The sequence below is a fragment of the Lampetra fluviatilis genome, unplaced genomic scaffold (genome assembly GCF_964198595.1).
Source record: "Lampetra fluviatilis unplaced genomic scaffold, kcLamFluv1.1 SCAFFOLD_231, whole genome shotgun sequence".
Taxonomy (NCBI): domain Eukaryota; kingdom Metazoa; phylum Chordata; class Hyperoartia; order Petromyzontiformes; family Petromyzontidae; genus Lampetra; species Lampetra fluviatilis.
In genome coordinates, this window is record NW_027620674.1 from 829 (window position 1) to 19,876 (window position 19,048).

The window sequence follows — 19,048 nt, forward strand, 5'->3', positions numbered from 1 at the left end:
CCACACGGACATCGTGAACCCCACCCACACGGCCATCGTGAACCCTACCCACCCACACGGCCACCATGAACCCCACCCACCCACACGGACATCGTGAACCCCACCCACCCACACGGACATCGTGAACCCCACCCACACGGCCACCGTGAACCCCACCCACCCACACGGCCACCGTGAACCCCACCCACCCACCCACACGGCCACCGTGAACCCCACCCACCCACACGGCCACCGTGAACCCCACCCACCCACCCACACGGCCACCTTGAACCCCACCCACCCACACGGCCACCTTGAACCCCACCCACCCACTACCTCCGTTGCCAGGGTAACCTCCCCCCTGACTACCGCATCAGCCTCATCGACATCGGCCTCGTGATGGAGTACCTCATGGGCGGCGCCTACCGCTGCCACTACACCCGCAAGCGCTTCAGAGCCCTGTACAACAACCTGTTCGGACCCAAGCGGGTGAGTGAGTGGGTGGGTGGGAGAGTGAGTGGGTGGGTGGGTGGGAGAGTGGGTGGGTGAGTGGGTGGGTGGGTGAGTGGGTGGGTGGGTGGGTGAGTGGGTGAGTGGGTGGGTGAGTGAGTGAGTGGGTGAGTGGGTGGGTGAGTGGGTGAGTGGGTGGGTGAGTGGGTGAGTGGGTGGGTGGGTGAGTGGGTGGGTGGGTGGGTGAGTGGGTGGGTGGGTGGGTGGGTGGGTGAGTGGGTGAGTGAGTGGGTGGGAGAGTGAGTGGGTGGGTGGGAGAGTGAGTGGGTGGGTGGGTGAGTGGGTGAGTGGGTGGGTGGGTGGGTGAGTGGGTGGGTGGGTGGGTGAGTGGGTGAGTGGGTGAGTGGGTGAGTGGGTGGGTGGGTGAGTGGGTGGGTGGGTGGGTGGGTGAGTGGGTGGGTGGGTGGGTGGGTGGGTGAGTGGGTGGGTGGGTGGGTGGGTGGGTGGGTGGGTGAGTGAGTGAGTGGTGAGTGGGTGGGTGAGTGGGTGAGTGGGTGGGTGAGTGGGTGAGTGGGTGGGTGGGTGGGTGAGTGGGTGAGTGGGTGAGTGGGTGGGTGGGTGGGTGAGTGGGTGGGTGGGTGGGTGGGTGGGTGAGTGGGTGGGTGGGTGGGTGGGTGGGTGAGTGGGTGAGTGAGTGGGTGGGAGAGTGAGTGGGTGGGTGGGAGAGTGAGTGGGTGGGTGGGTGAGTGGGTGAGTGGGTGGGTGGGTGGGTGAGTGGGTGGGTGAGTGGGTGAGTGGGTGAGTGGGTGAGTGGGTGAGTGGGGTGGGTGGGTGGGTGGGTGGGTGAGTGGGTGGGTGGGTGGGTGAGTGGGTGGGTGGGAGAGTGAGTGGGTGAGTGGGTGGGTGAGTGAGTGGGTGGGTGGGAGAGTGAGTGGGTGAGTGGGAGAGTGAGTGGGTGAGTGGGTGGGTGGGTGGGTGAGTGGGTGGGTGGGTGGGTGGAAGAGTGAGTGGGTGAGTGGGTGAGTGGGTGGGTGGGAGAGTGAGTGGGTGAGTGGGTGGGTGAGTGAGTGGGTGGGTGGAAGAGTGAGTGGGTGAGTGGGTGAGTGGGTGAGTGGGTGGGTGGGAGAGTGAGTGGGTGAGTGGGTGGGTGAGTGAGTGGGTGAGTGGGTGGGTGGGTGGGTGAGTGGGTGGGTGGGTGGGTGAGTGGGTGAGTGGGTGAGTGGGTTGGTGGGTGAGTGGGTGGGTGAGTGGGTAAGTGAGTGGGTGGGTGGGTGGGTGAGTGGGTGGGTGAGTGGGTGGGTGAGTGGGTGGGTGGGTGAGTGGGTGGGTGGGTGAGTGGGTGAGTGGGTGAGTGAGTGGGTGGGTGAGTGAGTGGGTGGGTGGGTGAGTGGGTGGGTGGGTGAGTGGGTGGGTGGGTGAGTGGGTGGGTGGGTGAGTGGGTGAGTGAGTGGGTGGGTGAGTGGGTGGGTGGGTGGGTGGGTGGGTGGTGAGTGGGTGGGTGGGTGAGTGGGTGGGTGAGTGGGTGGGTGAGTGGGTGGGTGAGTGGGTGAGTGGGTGGGTGGGTGAGTGAGTGGGTGGGTGGGTGAGTGTGAGTGTTAGTGAGTGAGTGGGTGGGAGAGTGAGTGGGTGGGTGGGAGAGTGAGTGGGTGGGTGGGAGGGTGAGTGGGTGAGTGGGTAGGTGGGTGAGTGAGTGGGTGGGTAGGTGGGTGAGTGGGTGAGTGGGTGGGTGGGTGGGTGAGTGGGTGGGTGAGTGAGTGGGTGAGTGGGTGGGTGAGTGAGTGGGTGAGTGGGTGGGTGAGTGGGTGAGTGGGTGGGTGGGTGAGTGGGTGAGTGGATGAGTGGGTGGGTGAGTGGGTGGGTGGGTGGGTGAGTGGGTGAGTGGGTGGGTGGGTGAGTGGGTGGGTGGGTGGGTGGGTGAGTGGGTGGGTGAGTGAGTGGGTGAGTGGGTGGGTGAGTGGGTGAGTGGGTGAGTGGGTGGGTGGGTGAGTGGATAAGTGGGTGGGTGGGTGGGTTAGTGAGTGGGTGGGTGGGTGGGTGAGTGAGTGAGTGGGTGGGTGAGTGGGTGGGTGGGTGAGTGGGTGAGTGGGTGGGTGGGTGGGTGAGTGGGTGGGTGAGTGAGTGGGTGGGTGAGTGGGTGGGTGGGTGAGTGGGTGGGTGGGTGGGTGAGTGAGTGGGTGGCTGGGTGGGTGGGTGGGTGAGTGGGTGAGTGGGTGGGTGGGTGAGTGAGTGGTGGGTGGGTGGGTGGGTGGGTGGGTGGGTGAGTGGGTGGGTGGGTGAGTGGGTGAGTGGGTGGGTGGGTGAGTGAGTGAGTGAGTGGGTGGGTGAGTGGGTGGGTGAGTGGGTGGGTGGGTGAGTGAGTGGGTGGGTGAGTGGGTGGGTGGGTGGGTGAGTGGGTGGGTGGGTGGGTGGGTGGGTGGGTGAGTGAGTGGGTGGGTGGGTGGGTGGGTGAGTGAGTGGGTGAGTGGGTGAGTGGGTGAGTAGGTGAGTGAGTGAGTGGGTGAGTGGGTGAGTGGGTGAGTGGGGAGATGGTCATCTGAAGGGTTTGCAGTGTCCGCCATGTCTGTGATGTTAATAAAATGGTTGTGTGTGTGTTTCTATCTGCCTGTGTATCTGTCTCTCTCTCTTTGTCTCTCTCTCTGTCTCTCTCTGTCTCTCTCTGTCTCTACACGTGTCTCTGTCTCTCTCTGTCTCTCTCCCTGTCTCTCCCTGTCTCTCTCTGTCTCTCTCTGTCTCTACACGTGTCTCTGTCTCTCTCTGTCTCTCTCACTATGTCTCTCTCTGTCTCTCTGTCTCTCTCCCTGTCTCTCTCTGTCTCTCTCTGTCTCTCTCACTATGTCTCTCTCTGTCTCTCTGTCTCTCTCTGTCTCTACACGTGTCTCCGTGTCTCTGTCTCTCTCCCTGTCTCTCTCTGTCTCTCTCACTATGTCTCTCTCACTATGTCTGTCTCTGTCTCTCTGTCTCTCTCTCTGTCTCTCTCTGTCTCTACACGTGTCTCTGTCTCTGTGTCTCTCTCTGTGTCTTTCTGCGTCCCTGTCTCTCTCTGTCTCTACACGTGTCTCTCTCTCTGTGTCTCTCTCTGTGTCTCTCTGTGTCTCCGTGTCTCTGTCTCTCTCTCTGTCTCTCTCTCCCTGTCTCTCTGTCTCTCTCTCCCTGTCTCTCTGTCTCTCTCTCTCTCTCTGTCTCTCTCCGTGTCTCTATCTGTCTCCGTGTCTCTGTCTCTCTCTGTGTCTCTCTCTGTCTCTCTCCCTGTCTCTTTGTCTCTCTCTCTCTCTCTGTGTCTCCGTGTCTCTGTCTCTCTCTGTGTCTCTCTCTGTCTCTCTCCCTGTCTCTTTGTCTCTCTCTCTCTATCTGTCTCCGTGTCTCTGTCTCTCTCTGTGTCTCTCTCTGTCTCTCTCTGTGTCTCTCTCTGCCTCTCTCTGTCTTCCCACAGCCCAAAGCTCTCAAGCTGCTCGGCATGGAGGTAAGACCGTGTCTCCGCGTGTCTCCCCGTGTCTCCGCGTGTCTCCTTGTCGTCTTCCGCGTGTCTCCGCGTGTCTCCTCGCCCGTGTCCTCACCATGTCTCTGTGTCCCCGTCTCCCCTGTGTCCCCGTCTCCCTTGTCTCCCAGGTCTGTCTCCCGTGTCCGCGTGTCTCCTCCGCCTGTCCGGCTGTCTCCACGTTCCGTCTCCCTGTGTCCGACAACTCCCATTTGTGTCCCGGCTCCGCCACCACCACCACTACCACGTGGTACGTGCTGTCTCTCTCCTCCTGTCTCTCTCCTCCTGTCTCTCTACTCCTCCTGCCTCTCTCTCCGAGGCGGACAACAGAGACACGCAGCGGCCCATTGATGTCCTCGTGATGGTGGTGATGGTGGTGGTGGTGATGGTGGTGATGGTGATGGTGGTGGTGATGATGGTGGTGGTGATGGTGGTGGTGGTGGTGGTGGTGATGGTGACGGTGGTGATGGTGACGGTGGTGATGGTGACGGTGGTGATGGTGACGGTGGTGATGGTGACGGTGGTGATGGTGGTGGTGGTGATGGTGATGATGATGATGGCGGTGATGATGGTGGTGGTGGTGATGATGGTGGTGATGGCGGTGGTGATGGCCGTGATGATGGCGGTGATGGTGGTGGTGGTGATGGTGGTGATGGCGGTTGTGATGATGATGATGATGGTGGTGATGATGATGATGATGGGGGGGGGGGGTCCATGTAGTGCTGACTGTTCTCACCGTCTGCTCCGTGTCCGCCTGTTGCCACCTGCGTACCCCGTCGCACCGCCGTGACCGCTCGGCTGATGATGGCAGCAGCTTCTGAGCTGAGAAACTTTCGCAGGCCTCGCCTCTAACCTAGAGGCCTCACCACTCACCTGAAGGCTTCACCACTCACCTGAAGGCCTCACCACTCACCTAAAGGCCTCGCCACTCATCTAAAGACCTCACCACTCACCTAAAGGCCTCACCACTCAACTAAAGACCTCACCACTCACCTGAAGGCCTCACCACTCATTTAAAGGCCTCACCACTCACCTAAAGGCCTCACCACTCACCTGAAGGCCTCACCACTCAACTAAAGGCCTCACCTCTCACCTGAAGGCCTCACCACTCACCTAAAGGCCTCACCACTCACCTACAGGCCTCACCTCTCACCTAAAGACCTCACCACTCACCTAAAGGCCTCACCTCTCACCTAAAGGCCTCACCTCTCACCTAAAGACCTCACCACTCAACTAATGCCCTCACCACTCACCTATAGGCCTCACCACTCACCTGAAGACCTCACCACTCACCTGAAGACCTCACCACTCACCTAAAGGCCTCACCACTCACCTAAAGGCCTCACCACTCACCTAAAGGCCTCACCACTCACCTAAAGACCTCACCACTCACCTAAAGGCCTCACCACTCAACTAAAGGCCTCACCACTCAACTAAAGGCCTCACCACTCATCTAAAGGCCTCACCACTCACCTAAAGGCCTCACCACTCACCTAAAGACCTCACCACTCAACTAAAGGCCTCACCACTCACCTAAAGGCCTCACCTCTCACCTAAAGGCCTCACCACTCACCTTAAGGCCTCACCACTCACCTTAAGGCCTCACCACTCACCTAAAGGCCTCACCTCTCACCTAAAAGCCTCACCTCTCACCTAAAGGCCTCACCACTCACCTAAAGGCCTCACCACTCACCTAAAGGCCTCACCACTCTCCTAAAGACCTCACCACTCACCTAAAGGCCTCACCTAGAGGCCTCACCACTCACCTAAAGGCCTCACCACTCACCTAGAGGCCTCACCTTTCACCTACAGTCCTCACCACTCACCTAAAGGCCTCACCTCTCACCTACAGTCCTCACCACTCACCTAAAGGCCTCACCCCTCCCCTAAAGGCCTCACCACTCATCTAAAGGCCTCACCTCTCACCTAAAGACCTCACCACTCACCTAAAGGCCTCACCACTCACCTAAAGGCCTCACCTCTCACCTAAAGGCCTCACCACTCAACTAAAGGCCTCACCTCTCACCTGAAGGCCTCACCACTCACCTAAAGACCTCACCACTCACCTAAAGGCCTCACCTCTCACCTAAAGGCCTCACCTCTCACCTGAAGGCCTCACCTCTCACCTAAAGACCTCACCGCTCATCTAAAGGCCTCACCACTCACCTCAAGGCCTCACCACTCAACTAAAGGCCTCACCACTCAACTAAAGGCCTCACCACTCATCTAAAGGCCTCACCTCTCACCTACAGGCCTCACCACTCACCTAAAGGCCTCACCACTTACCTAAAGGCCTCACCACTCAACTAAAGGCCTCACCACTCATCTAAAGGCCTCACCACTCACCTGAAGGCCTCACCTCTCACCTGAAGGCCTCACCACTCAACTAAAGGCCTCACCACTCACCTAAAGGCCTCACCACTCACCTAAAGGCCTCACCTCTCACCTAAAGGCCTCACCACTCACCTAAAGGCCTCACCACTCACCTAAAGGCCTCACCACTCACCTAAAGGCCTCACCACTCACCTAAAGCCCTCACCTCTCACCTAGAGGCCTCAACTCTCACCTAGAGGCCTCACCACTCACCTAAAGGCCTCACCTCTCACCTAAAGGCCTCACCACTCATCTAAAGGCCTCACCTCTCACCTAGAGGCCTCACCACTCACCTAAAGGCCTCACCACTCACCTAGAGGCCTCACCACTCGCCTGAAGGCCTCACCACTCACCTACAGACCTCACCACTCACCTAAAGGCCTCACCTCTCACCTAAAGACCTCACCACTCACCTAAAGGCCTCACCACTCACCTAAAAGCCTCACCACTCACCTACAGGCCTCACCTCTCACCTAAAGACCTCACCACTCACCTAAAGGCCTCACCTCTCACCTAAAGGCTTCACCTCTCACCTAAAGGCTTCACCTCTCATCTAAAGGCCTCACCACTCACCTAAAGACCTCACCACTCACCTAAAGACCTCACCACTCACCTAAAGGCCTCATCACTCACCTAAAGGCCTCACCTCTCACCTAAAGGCCTCACCTCTCACCTAAAGGCCTCACCACTCACCTAAAGGCCTCACCTCTCACTTGAAGGCCTCACCTCTCACCTAAAGACCTCACCACTCATCTAAAGGCCTCACCACTCACCTCAAGGCCTCACCTCTCACCTACAGGCCTCACCACTCACCTAAAGGCCTCACCACTCACCTAAAGGCCTCACCACTCAACTAAAGGCCTCACCACTCATCTAAAGGCCTCACCACTCACCTGAAGGCCTCACCTCTCACCTGAAGGCCTCACCACTCAACTAAAGGCCTCACCACTCACCTAAAGGCCTCACCACTCACCTAAAGGCCTCACCACTCACATAAAGACCTCACCACTCACCTAAAGACCTCACCACTCACCTAAAGGCCTCACCTCTCACCTAAAGGCCTCACCACTCATCTAAAGGCCTCACCCCTCATCTAAAGGCCTCACCACTCACCTGAAGGCCTCACCACTCACCTAAAGGCCTCACCACTCAACTAAAGGCCTCACCACTCATCTAAAGCCCTCACCACTCACCTAAAGGCCTCACCACTCATCTAAAGGCCTCACCACTCATCTAAAGGCCTCACCACTCATCTAAAGGCCTCACCACTCACCTGAAGGCCTCACCACTCACCTAAAGGCCTCACCTCTCAGCTAAAGGCCTGATTGGTGCATGTCTTTTCGATTTAAAGCTTTCGTGACTGGCAGGGATTCGTCTTCTTGGTTCTTTCAGTAAAGTCACGTAGAAGGGAAATAATAAAATAATAAAACTAAAACATAATAAAATACAATTCTCACGACGTTTCAGACGCTGTCGTTCCGACAGACCTGTTCTTCACCTGAGGACGGCTGCTTGCGTTGTGGCCGAAACGTCGTGAGAATTGAATCTTATTATGTTTTATTTTTTTCTTATTTTATTATTTCCCTTCTACGTGACGACTTTACCGAAAGAACCTAGACGATGGTGCGTGTCCGTCACCAAACTGTTGTCAGACCATCGCCCGACTGCACTACGCCTGTCCGACTGTTGTCAGCCTGTCACCTGACCTTTGTCTTCCTGTCACCTGTCTGCCGACCGCCTGTTGCTGCACCGCTGTGTGACGGTTGTACGCCTGTCACCTGAGCCTTGGACAATGATTGCCTGACTGTTGGCCGCTTGTTTGCCCGACGGTTGTCTCAAACATTGCCTGGCGAATGATCCCCCCCAACGATTGATCCTCCCATCGATTGATCCACCTATGACTGATCGTCCGAACAATGACTGATCGTCCCTCGATGGTTGATCATCCTCCTACTCCTCCTCCGACTGATTGTCCTCCGCCTCCACCATCGACTGATCTTCCACCTCCACCTCCTCCTCCACCTCCTCCACCTCCTCCACCTCCTCCTCCTCCACCTCCTCCTCCTCCACCTCCTCCTCCACCTCCTCCTCCCCCTCCACCTCATCCCCCTCCTCCACCTCCACCTCCTCCTCCTCCTCCTCCCCCTCTTCCTCCTCCTCCTCCTCCACCTCCTCCTCCCCCTCCTCCTCCTCCTCCTCCTCCTCCCCCTCCTCCACCTCCACCTCCACCTCCTCCACCTCCTCCACCTCCACCACCTCCACCTCCTCCACCTCCTCCTCCACCTCGATCAGGAGGAGCCTCAGCTGCGCCACCACCAGAACAAGCGGAGGAAGAAGAAACGGGAGGAGGACGTTGACATCGACATGGATGACCCCGAGGTCAACCACTTCCCGTACCCCTTCCACGAGCTCATGGTGAGTGCCCCGGGGGGGGCGGTGGTGAGTGGGGGGTGAGCGGGGGGCGAGCGGGGGGCGAGCGGGGGGCGAGCGGGGGGCGAGCGGGCGGCGAGCGGGCGGCGAGCGGGGGGCGAGCGGGGGGCGAGCGGGGGGCGAGCGGGGGGCGAGCGGGGGGCTGAGCGGGGGGCTGAGCGGGGGGCTGAGCGGGGGGTGATATAGTGCCCCTACAGCCCTGCTAGAGGCTACCTGGGAGAGCTTTGTCTGTGTGGAGAGGCTACCTGGGGGAGCTTTGTCTGTGTGTGTACATGATAGGCGGTGCTGCTACTGACACTGCACTTGCCCCTACAGCCCTGCTAGAGGCTACCTGGGGGAGCTTGGTCTGTGTGTGTAGAGGGTACCTGGGGGAGCTTTGTCTGTGTGTACATCATAGGCGGTGCTACTACTAACACTGCACTTGCCCCTACAGCACTTGCCCTGCAGCCCTGCCAGAGTCTACCTGGGGCCCCTCTGTCTTTGTGTACATCATAGGTGCTGCTACTCGCCACTGACACTGCACTTGCCCCTACAGCCCTGCCAGAGGCTACCTGGGGGAATCTCCGTCTGTGTCGAGGCTACCTGGGGCAGCTTTGTCTGTGTGTGTACATGATAGGCGGTGCTGCTACTAACACACCACTTGCCCCTGCAGCCCTGCCAGAGGCTACCTGGGGGAGCTTTGTGTGTACATCATAGTCGCTGCTGCTGCTGCTGCTCGCTACCTACAGCACTTGCCCCTGCAGCCCTGCCAGAGGCTACCTGGGGGCAGCTTTGTCTGTGTGTGTGTACATGATAGTCGCTGCTTCCACACGCTTCCTACAGCACTTGCCCCTGCAGCCCTGCCAGAGGCTACCTGGGGGCAGCTTTGTCTGTGTGTGTGTACATGATAGTCGCTGCTTCCACACGCTTCCTACAGCACTTGCCCCTGCAGCCCTGCCAGAGGCTACCTGGGGGCAGCTTTGTCTGTGTGTGTGTACATGATAGTCGCTGCTTCCACACGCTTCCTACAGCACTTGCCCCTGCAGCCCTGCCAGAGGCTACCTGGGGGCCCCTTTGTCTTTGCCCGTCCCCTGCAGGTTTGGGCGGTGTTGATGAAGAGGCAGAAGATGGCGCTGTTCTTCTGGCAGCATGGGGAGGAGGCGATGGCCAAGGCGCTGGTGGCGTGCAAGCTCTACAAGGCCATGTGCAGCGAGGCGTCACTCACCGACGTGGTGGACGATGTCTCGCAGGAGCTCGACAGCAACTCCAAGTGAGGCGCTCGCTCAGTCAACCACTCAACCAGTCACTCGCTCGCTCGCTCAATCAACCACTCACTCACTCGCTCAATCAACCACTCACTCACTGGTGGCGTGCAAGCTCTACAAGGCCATGTGCAGCGAGGCGTCACTCACTGACGTGGTGGACAATGTCTCGCAGGAGCTCGACAGCAACTCCAAGTGAGGCGCTCGCTCAGTCAACCACTCACTCAACCAGTCACTCGCTCGCTCGCTCGCCGCTCACTCACTCGCTCGCTCACTCGCTCGCTCGCTCAACCACTCACTCAACCATTCAACCACTCACTCACTCACTTACTCACTCGCTCACTCGCTCACTTACTCAGTCAACCACTCGCTTACTCACTCACTCAGTCAACCACTCGCTCACCCACTCACCCACTCACTCACTGGTGGCGTGCAAGCTCTACAAGGCCATGTGCAGCGAGGCGTCACTCACCGACGTGGTGGACGATGTCTCGCAGGAGCTCGACAGCAACTCCAAGTGAGGCGCTCGCTCAGTCAACCACTCACTCAACCAGTCACTCGCTCGCTCGCTCGCCGCTCACTCACTCGCTCGCTCACTCGCTCGCTCGCTCAACCACTCACTCAACCATTCAACCACTCACTCACTCACTTACTCACTCGCTCACTCGCTCACTTACTCAGTCAACCACTCGCTCACTCACTCACTCAGTCAACCACTCGCTCACCCACTCACCCACTCACTCACTGGTGGCGTGCAAGCTCTACAAGGCCATGTGCAGCGAGGCGTCACTCACCGACGTGGTGGACGATGTCTCGCAGGAGCTCGACAGCAACTCCAAGTGAGGCGCTCGCTCAGTCAACCACTCACTCAACCACTCACTCACTCGCTCAATCAACCACTCACTCACTCGCTCAATCAACCACTCACTCACTCGCTCGCTCGCTCGCTCAACCACTCACTCAACCATTCAACCACTCACTCACTCACTTACTCACTCGCTCACTCACTCAGTCAACCACTCGCTCACTCACTCACTCACTTACTTACTCACTCGCTCACTCACTCAGTCAACCACTCGCTCACTCACTCACTCACTTACTCACTCACTCGCTCGCTCGCTCGCTCACCCCACTCACCCACTCACTCACTGGTGGCGTGCAAGCTCTACAAGGCCATGTGCAGCGAGGCGTCACTCACCGACGTGGTGGACGATGTCTCGCAGGAGCTCGACAGCAACTCCAAGTGAGGCGCTCGCTCACTCAACCACTCACTCAACCACTCAGTCAACCACTCACTCACTCGCTCACCGCTCGCTCGCTCGCTCGCTCAACCACTCACTCAACCATTCAACCACTCACTCACTTACTTACTCACTCGCTCACTCGCTCACTCACTCAGTCAAGCACTCGCTCACCCAGTCACTCACTCACTCACTCGCTCACTCGCTCGCTCGCTCGCTCACCCACTCACCCACTCACTCGCTGGTGGCGTGCAAACTCTACAAGGCCATGTGCAGCGAGGCGTCACTCACCGACGTGGTGGACGATGTCTCGCAGGAGCTCGACAGCAACTCCAAGTGAGGCGCTCGCTCAGTCAACCACTCAACCAGTCACTCGCTCGCTCGCTCGCTCGCTCACTCGCTCACTCAACCAGTCACTCGCTCGCTCAATCGCTCGCTCGCTCACTCGCTCACTCACTCACTCAATCACTAACTCACTTACTCACTCAACCACTCGCTCACTCGCTTACTCACTCAATCACTCACTCGCTCGCTCGCTCAACCACTCACTCACTCAGCCGCTCAACCAGTCACTCGCTCAGTCAATCGCTCGCTCAACCACTCACTCAACCATTCAACCACTCAGTCACTCACTCAATCGCTCACTCGCTCACTCACTTACTCACTCACTCACTTACTCACTCGCTCGCTCGCTCGCTCGCTCGCTCACTCGCTCACCCACGCACTCACTGGTGGCGTGCAAGCTCTACAAGGCCATGTGCAGCGAGGCGTCACTCACCGACGTGGTGGACGATGTCTCGCAGGAGCTCGACAGCAACTCCAAGTGAGGCGCTCACTCAGTCAACCACTCACTCAACCACTCACTCACTCGCTCAATCAACCACTCACTCGCTCGCTCGCTCGCTCAACCACTCACTCAACCATTCAACCACTCACTCACTCACTTACTTACTCACTCGCTCACTCGCTCACTCACTCACTCACTCACTCACTCACTCACTCACTCAGTCAAGCACTCGCTCACTCACTCACTCACTTACTCACTCACTCGCTCGCTCGCTCGCTCGCTCACCCACTCACCCACTCGCTCACCCACTCACCCACTCACTCACTGGTGGCGTGCAAGCTCTACAAGGCCATGTGCAGCGAGGCGTCACTCACCGACATGGTGGACGATGTCTCGCAGGAGCTCGACAGCAACTCCAAGTGAGGCGTTCATTCAGTCAACCACTCAGTCAACCACTCACTCAACCACTCGCTCAATCAACCACTCACTCGCTCGCTCGCTCGCTCAACCACTCACTCAACCATTCAACCACTCACTCACTTACTTACTCACTCGCTCACTCGCTCACTCACTCAGTCAACCACTCGCTCACTCACTCACTCAGTCAACCACTCGCTCACTCACTCACTTACTCACTCACTCGCTCGCTCGCTCGCTCGATCGCTCACCCACTCACTCACTGGTGGCGTGCAAACTCTACAAGGCCATGTGCAGCGAGGCGTCACTCACTGACGTGGTGGACAATGTCTCGCAGGAGCTCGACAGCAACTCCAAGTGAGGCGCTCACTCAGTCAACCACTCACTCAACCAGTCACTCGCTCACTCACTCGCTCAATCAACCACTCACTCAACCAGTCACTCGCTCGCTCAATCGCTCGCTCGCTCACTCACTCACTCAACCAGTCACTCGCTCGCTCACTCGCTCACTCACTCAGTCAACCACTCGCTCACTCACTCACTCACTTACTCACTCACTCGCTAGCTCGCTCGCTCACCCACTCACCCACTCACTCACCCACTCACCCACTTACTCACTGGTGGCGTGCAAACTCTACAAGGCCATGTGCAGCGAGGCGTCACTCACTGACGTGGTGGACAATGTCTCGCAGGAGCTCAACAGCAACTCCAAGTGAGGCGTTCACTCAGTCAACCACTCACTCAACCACTCACTCACTCGCTCAATCAACCACTCACTCACTCGCTCGCTCGCTCGCTCAACCACTCACTCAACCATTCAACCACTCACTCACTTACTTACTCACTCGCTCGCTCACTCGCTCACCCACTCACTCACTCACCGACGTGGTGGACGATGTCTCGCAGGAGCTCGACAGCAACTCCAAGTGAGGCACTCGCTCAATCAACCACTCAACCACTCACTCGCTCACATCGCTCACTCAACCAGTCACTCGCTCGCTCAATCGCTCGCTTGCTCACTCACTCACTCAACCAGTCACTCGCTCGCTCAATCGCTCGCTCGCTCACTCGCTCACTCACTCAGTCAACAACTCGCTCACTCACTCACTCACTTACTCACTCACTCGCTCGCTCGCTCGCTCGCTCACCCACTCACCCACTCACTCACTGGTGGCGTGCAAGCTCTACAAGGCCATGTGCAGCGAGGCGTCACTCACCGACGTGGTGGACGATGTCTCGCAGGAGCTCGACAGCAACTCCAAGTGAGGCGCTCACTCAGTCAACCACTCACTCAACCACTCACTCACTCGCTCAATCAACCACTCACTCGCTCGCTCGCTCGCTCGCTCAACCACTCACTCAACCATTCAACCACTCACTCACTCACTTACTTACTCACTCGCTCACTCGCTCACTCACTCAGTCAACCACTCGCTCACTCACTCACTCACTTACTCACTCACTCGCTCGCTCGCTCGCTCGCTCACCCACTCACCCACTCGCTCACCCACTCACCCACTCACTCACTGGTGGCGTGCAAGCTCTACAAGGCCATGTGCAGCGAGGCGTCACTCACCGACATGGTGGACGATGTCTCGCAGGAGCTCGACAGCAACTCCAAGTGAGGCGTTCACTCAGTCAACCACTCAGTCAACCACTCACTCAACCACTCGCTCAATCAACCACTCACTCGCTCGCTCGCTCGCTCAACCACTCACTCAACCATTCAACCACTCACTCACTTACTTACTCACTCGCTCACTCGCTCACTCACTCAGTCAACCACTCGCTCACTCACTCACTCAGTCAACCACTCGCTCACTCACTCACTTACTCACTCACTCGCTCGCTCGCTCGCTCGATCGCTCACCCACTCACTCACTGGTGGCGTGCAAACTCTACAAGGCCATGTGCAGCGAGGCGTCACTCACTGACGTGGTGGACAATGTCTCGCAGGAGCTCGACAGCAACTCCAAGTGAGGCGCTCACTCAGTCAACCACTCACTCAACCAGTCACTCGCTCACTCACTCGCTCAATCAACCACTCACTCAACCAGTCACTCGCTCGCTCAATCGCTCGCTCGCTCACTCACTCACTCAACCAGTCACTCGCTCGCTCAATCGCTCGCTCGCTCACTCGCTCACTCACTCAGTCAACCACTCGCTCACTCACTCACTCACTCACTCACTCACTCACTCGCTCGCTCGCTCGCTCACCCACTCACCCACTCACTCACCCACTCACCCACTTACTCACTGGTGGCGTGCAAACTCTACAAGGCCATGTGCAGCGAGGCGTCACTCACTGACGTGGTGGACAATGTCTCGCAGGAGCTCAACAGCAACTCCAAGTGAGGCGTTCACTCAGTCAACCACTCACTCAACCACTCACTCACTCGCTCAATCAACCACTCACTCACTCACTCGCTCGCTCGCTCGCTCAACCACTCACTCAACCATTCAACCACTCACTCACTTACTTACTCACTCGCTCGCTCACTCGCTCACCCACTCACTCACTCACCGACGTGGTGGACGATGTCTCGCAGGAGCTCGACAGCAACTCCAAGTGAGGCACTCGCTCAATCAACCACTCAACCACTCACTCGCTCACTCGCTCACTCAACCAGTCACTCGCTCGCTCAATCGCTCGCTTGCTCACTCACTCACTCAACCAGTCACTCGCTCGCTCAATCGCTCGCTCGCTCACTCGCTCACTCACTCAGTCAACAACTCGCTCACTCACTCACTCACTTACTCACTCACTCGCTCGCTCGCTCGCTCGCTCACCCACTCACCCACTCACTCACTGGTGGCGTGCAAGCTCTACAAGGCCATGTGCAGCGAGGCGTCACTCACTGACGTGGTGGACAATGTCTCGCAGGAGCTCGATAGCAACTCCAAGTGAGGCACTCACTCAATCAACCACTCAACCAGTCACTCGCTCGCTCGCTCACTCGCTCACTCACTCAGTCAACCACTCGCTCACTCACTCACTCACTTACTCACTCACTCGCTAGCTCGCTCGCTCACCCACTCACCCACTCACTCACCCACTCACCCACTTACTCACTGGTGGCGTGCAAACTCTACAAGGCCATGTGCAGCGAGGCGTCACTCACTGACGTGGTGGACAATGTCTCGCAGGAGCTCAACAGCAACTCCAAGTGAGGCGTTCACTCAGTCAACCACTCACTCAACCACTCACTCACTCGCTCAATAAACCACTCACTCACTCGCTCGCTCGCTCGCTCAACCACTCACTCAACCATTCAACCACTCACTCACTTACTTACTCACTCGCTCGCTCACTCGCTCACCCACTCACTCACTCACCGACGTGGTGGACGATGTCTCGCAGGAGCTCGACAGCAACTCCAAGTGAGGCACTCGCTCAATCAACCACTCAACCACTCACTCGCTCACTCGCTCACTCAACCAGTCACTCGCTCGCTCAATCGCTCGCTTGCTCACTCACTCACTCAACCAGTCACTCGCTCGCTCAATCGCTCGCTCGCTCACTCGCTCACTCACTCAGTCAACAACTCGCTCACTCACTCACTCACTTACTCACTCACTCGCTCGCTCGCTCGCTCGCTCACCCACTCACCCACTCACTCACTGGTGGCGTGCAAGCTCTACAAGGCCATGTGCAGCGAGGCGTCACTCACCGACGTGGTGGACGATGTCTCGCAGGAGCTCGACAGCAACTCCAAGTGAGGCGCTCACTCAGTCAACCACTCACTCAACCACTCACTCACTCGCTCAATCAACCACTCACTCGCTCGCTCGCTCGCTCAACCACTCACTCAACCATTCAACCACTCACTCACTCACTTACTTACTCACTCGCTCACTCGCTCACTCACTCAGTCAACCACTCGCTCACTCACTCACTCACTTACTCACTCACTCGCTCGCTCGCTCGCTCGCTCACCCACTCACCCACTCGCTCACCCACTCACCCACTCACTCACTGGTGGCGTGCAAGCTCTACAAGGCCATGTGCAGCGAGGCGTCACTCACCGACATGGTGGACGATGTCTCGCAGGAGCTCGACAGCAACTCCAAGTGAGGCGTTCACTCAGTCAACCACTCAGTCAACCACTCACTCAACCACTCGCTCAATCAACCACTCACTCGCTCGCTCGCTCGCTCAACCACTCACTCAACCATTCAACCACTCACTCACTTACTTACTCACTCGCTCACTCGCTCACTCACTCAGTCAACCACTCGCTCACTCACTCACTCAGTCAACCACTCGCTCACTCACTCACTTACTCACTCACTCGCTCGCTCGCTCGCTCGATCGCTCACCCACTCACTCACTGGTGGCGTGCAAACTCTACAAGGCCATGTGCAGCGAGGCGTCACTCACTGACGTGGTGGACAATGTCTCGCAGGAGCTCGACAGCAACTCCAAGTGAGGCGCTCACTCAGTCAACCACTCACTCAACCAGTCACTCGCTCACTCACTCGCTCAATCAACCACTCACTCAACCAGTCACTCGCTCGCTCAATCGCTCGCTCGCTCACTCACTCACTCAACCAGTCACTCGCTCGCTCAATCGCTCGCTCGCTCACTCGCTCACTCACTCAGTCAACCACTCGCTCACTCACTCACTCACTTACTCACTCACTCGCTCGCTCGCTCGCTCACCCACTCACCCACTCACTCACCCACTCACCCACTTACTCACTGGTGGCGTGCAAACTCTACAAGGCCATGTGCAGCGAGGCGTCACTCACTGACGTGGTGGACAATGTCTCGCAGGAGCTCAACAGCAACTCCAAGTGAGGCGTTCACTCAGTCAACCACTCACTCAACCACTCACTCACTCGCTCAATCAACCACTCACTCACTCACTCGCTCGCTCGCTCGCTCAACCACTCACTCAACCATTCAACCACTCACTCACTTACTTACTCACTCGCTCGCTCACTCGCTCACCCACTCACTCACTCACCGACGTGGTGGACGATGTCTCGCAGGAGCTCGACAGCAACTCCAAGTGAGGCACTCGCTCAATCAACCACTCAACCACTCACTCGCTCACTCGCTCACTCAACCAGTCACTCGCTCGCTCAATCGCTCGCTTGCTCACTCACTCACTCAACCAGTCACTCGCTCGCTCAATCGCTCGCTCGCTCACTCGCTCACTCACTCAGTCAACAACTCGCTCACTCACTCACTCACTTACTCACTCACTCGCTCGCTCGCTCGCTCGCTCACCCACTCACCCACTCACTCACTGGTGGCGTGCAAGCTCTACAAGGCCATGTGCAGCGAGGCGTCACTCACTGACGTGGTGGACAATGTCTCGCAGGAGCTCGATAGCAACTCCAAGTGAGGCACTCACTCAATCAACCACTCAACCAGTCACTCGCTCGCTCGCTCGCTCACTCGCTCACTCAACCAGTCACTCGCTCGCTCAATCGCTCGCTCGCTCACTCGCTCACTCACTCACTCAATCACTCACTCACTTACTCACTCAACCACTCGCTCACTCGCTCACTCACTCAATCACTCACTCGCTCGCTCGCTCAACCACTCACTCACTCAGCCGCTCAACCAGTCACTCGCTCAGTCAATCGCTCGCTCAACCACTCACTCAACCATTCAACCACTCAGTCACTCACTCAATCAACCACTCACTCAACCACTCACTCACTCGCTCACCGCTCACTCGCTCGCTCACTCGCTCACTCAGTCAACCACTCACTTACTCACTCACTCGCTCAACCACTCAACCGCTCACTTACTCACTCACTCGCTCACTTACTTACTCAGTCAACCACTCAACCACTTGACCACTCACTCAACCACTCAACCACTCAACCACTCGCTCACTCACTCACTCAACCACTCGCTCACTCACTCACTCGCTCGCTCGCTCACTCACTCACTCACTCAACCACTCGCTCACTCACTCACTCGCTCAACCGCTTACTCGCTCGCTCACTTACTCACTCGCTCACTCGCTCGCTCGCTCACTCACTCACTCACTCACTCGCTCGCTCGCTTACTTACTCACTCAACCACTCAACCACTCGCTCACTCACTCACTCAACCACTCGCTCACTCACTCACTCGCTCAACCGCTTACTCGCTCACTCGCTCACTTACTCACTCGCTCACTCACTCGCTCGCTCACTCACTCACTCACTCGCTCGCTCACTCACTCACTCAACCACTCAACCACTCGCTCACTCACTCACTCACTCAACCGCTCACTCGCTCACTCACTTACTCACTCACTCAATCACTCAACCACTCGCTCGCTCACTCACTCGCTCACTCACTCACTCACCCGCTCGCTCGCTCACTCACTCACTCGCTCGCTCACTCACTCACTCACTCAACCACTCAACCACTCGCTCACTCGCTCGCTCACTCACTCACTCGCTTACTTACTCACTCAACCACTCACCCACTCGCTCACTCACTCACTCACTCGCTCACTTACTTACTCAGTCAACCACTCAACCACTCGACCACTCACTCAACCACTCAACCACTCACTCACTCGCTCACTCACTCACTCACTCGCTCGCTCACTCACTCACTCGCTCACTCACTCACTCACTCACTCACTCACTCGCTCACTCACTCACTCAACCACTCAACCACTCGCTCACTCACTCACTCACT

At 57.7% G+C, this 19,048-nt stretch overlaps 1 protein-coding gene across 1 annotated transcript in view; it reads left to right on the plus strand.

The window, feature by feature from the left end:
* Positions 1–318: 318 nt before the first annotated feature.
* LOC144954242 (transient receptor potential cation channel subfamily M member 3-like) overlaps positions 319–19,048 on the plus strand; it is a gene marked incomplete at its 5' end in the record, with an annotated part of 67,123 nt that continues 48,393 nt past the window's right edge. The window contains 4 exons of the mRNA XM_078884780.1: positions 319–468; positions 3,860–3,889; positions 8,570–8,692; positions 9,784–9,956. Of these exons, the coding sequence (XP_078740906.1) occupies positions 319–468; positions 3,860–3,889; positions 8,570–8,692; positions 9,784–9,956 (476 nt within the window). The remainder of the gene's footprint in view (positions 469–3,859; positions 3,890–8,569; positions 8,693–9,783; positions 9,957–19,048) is intronic.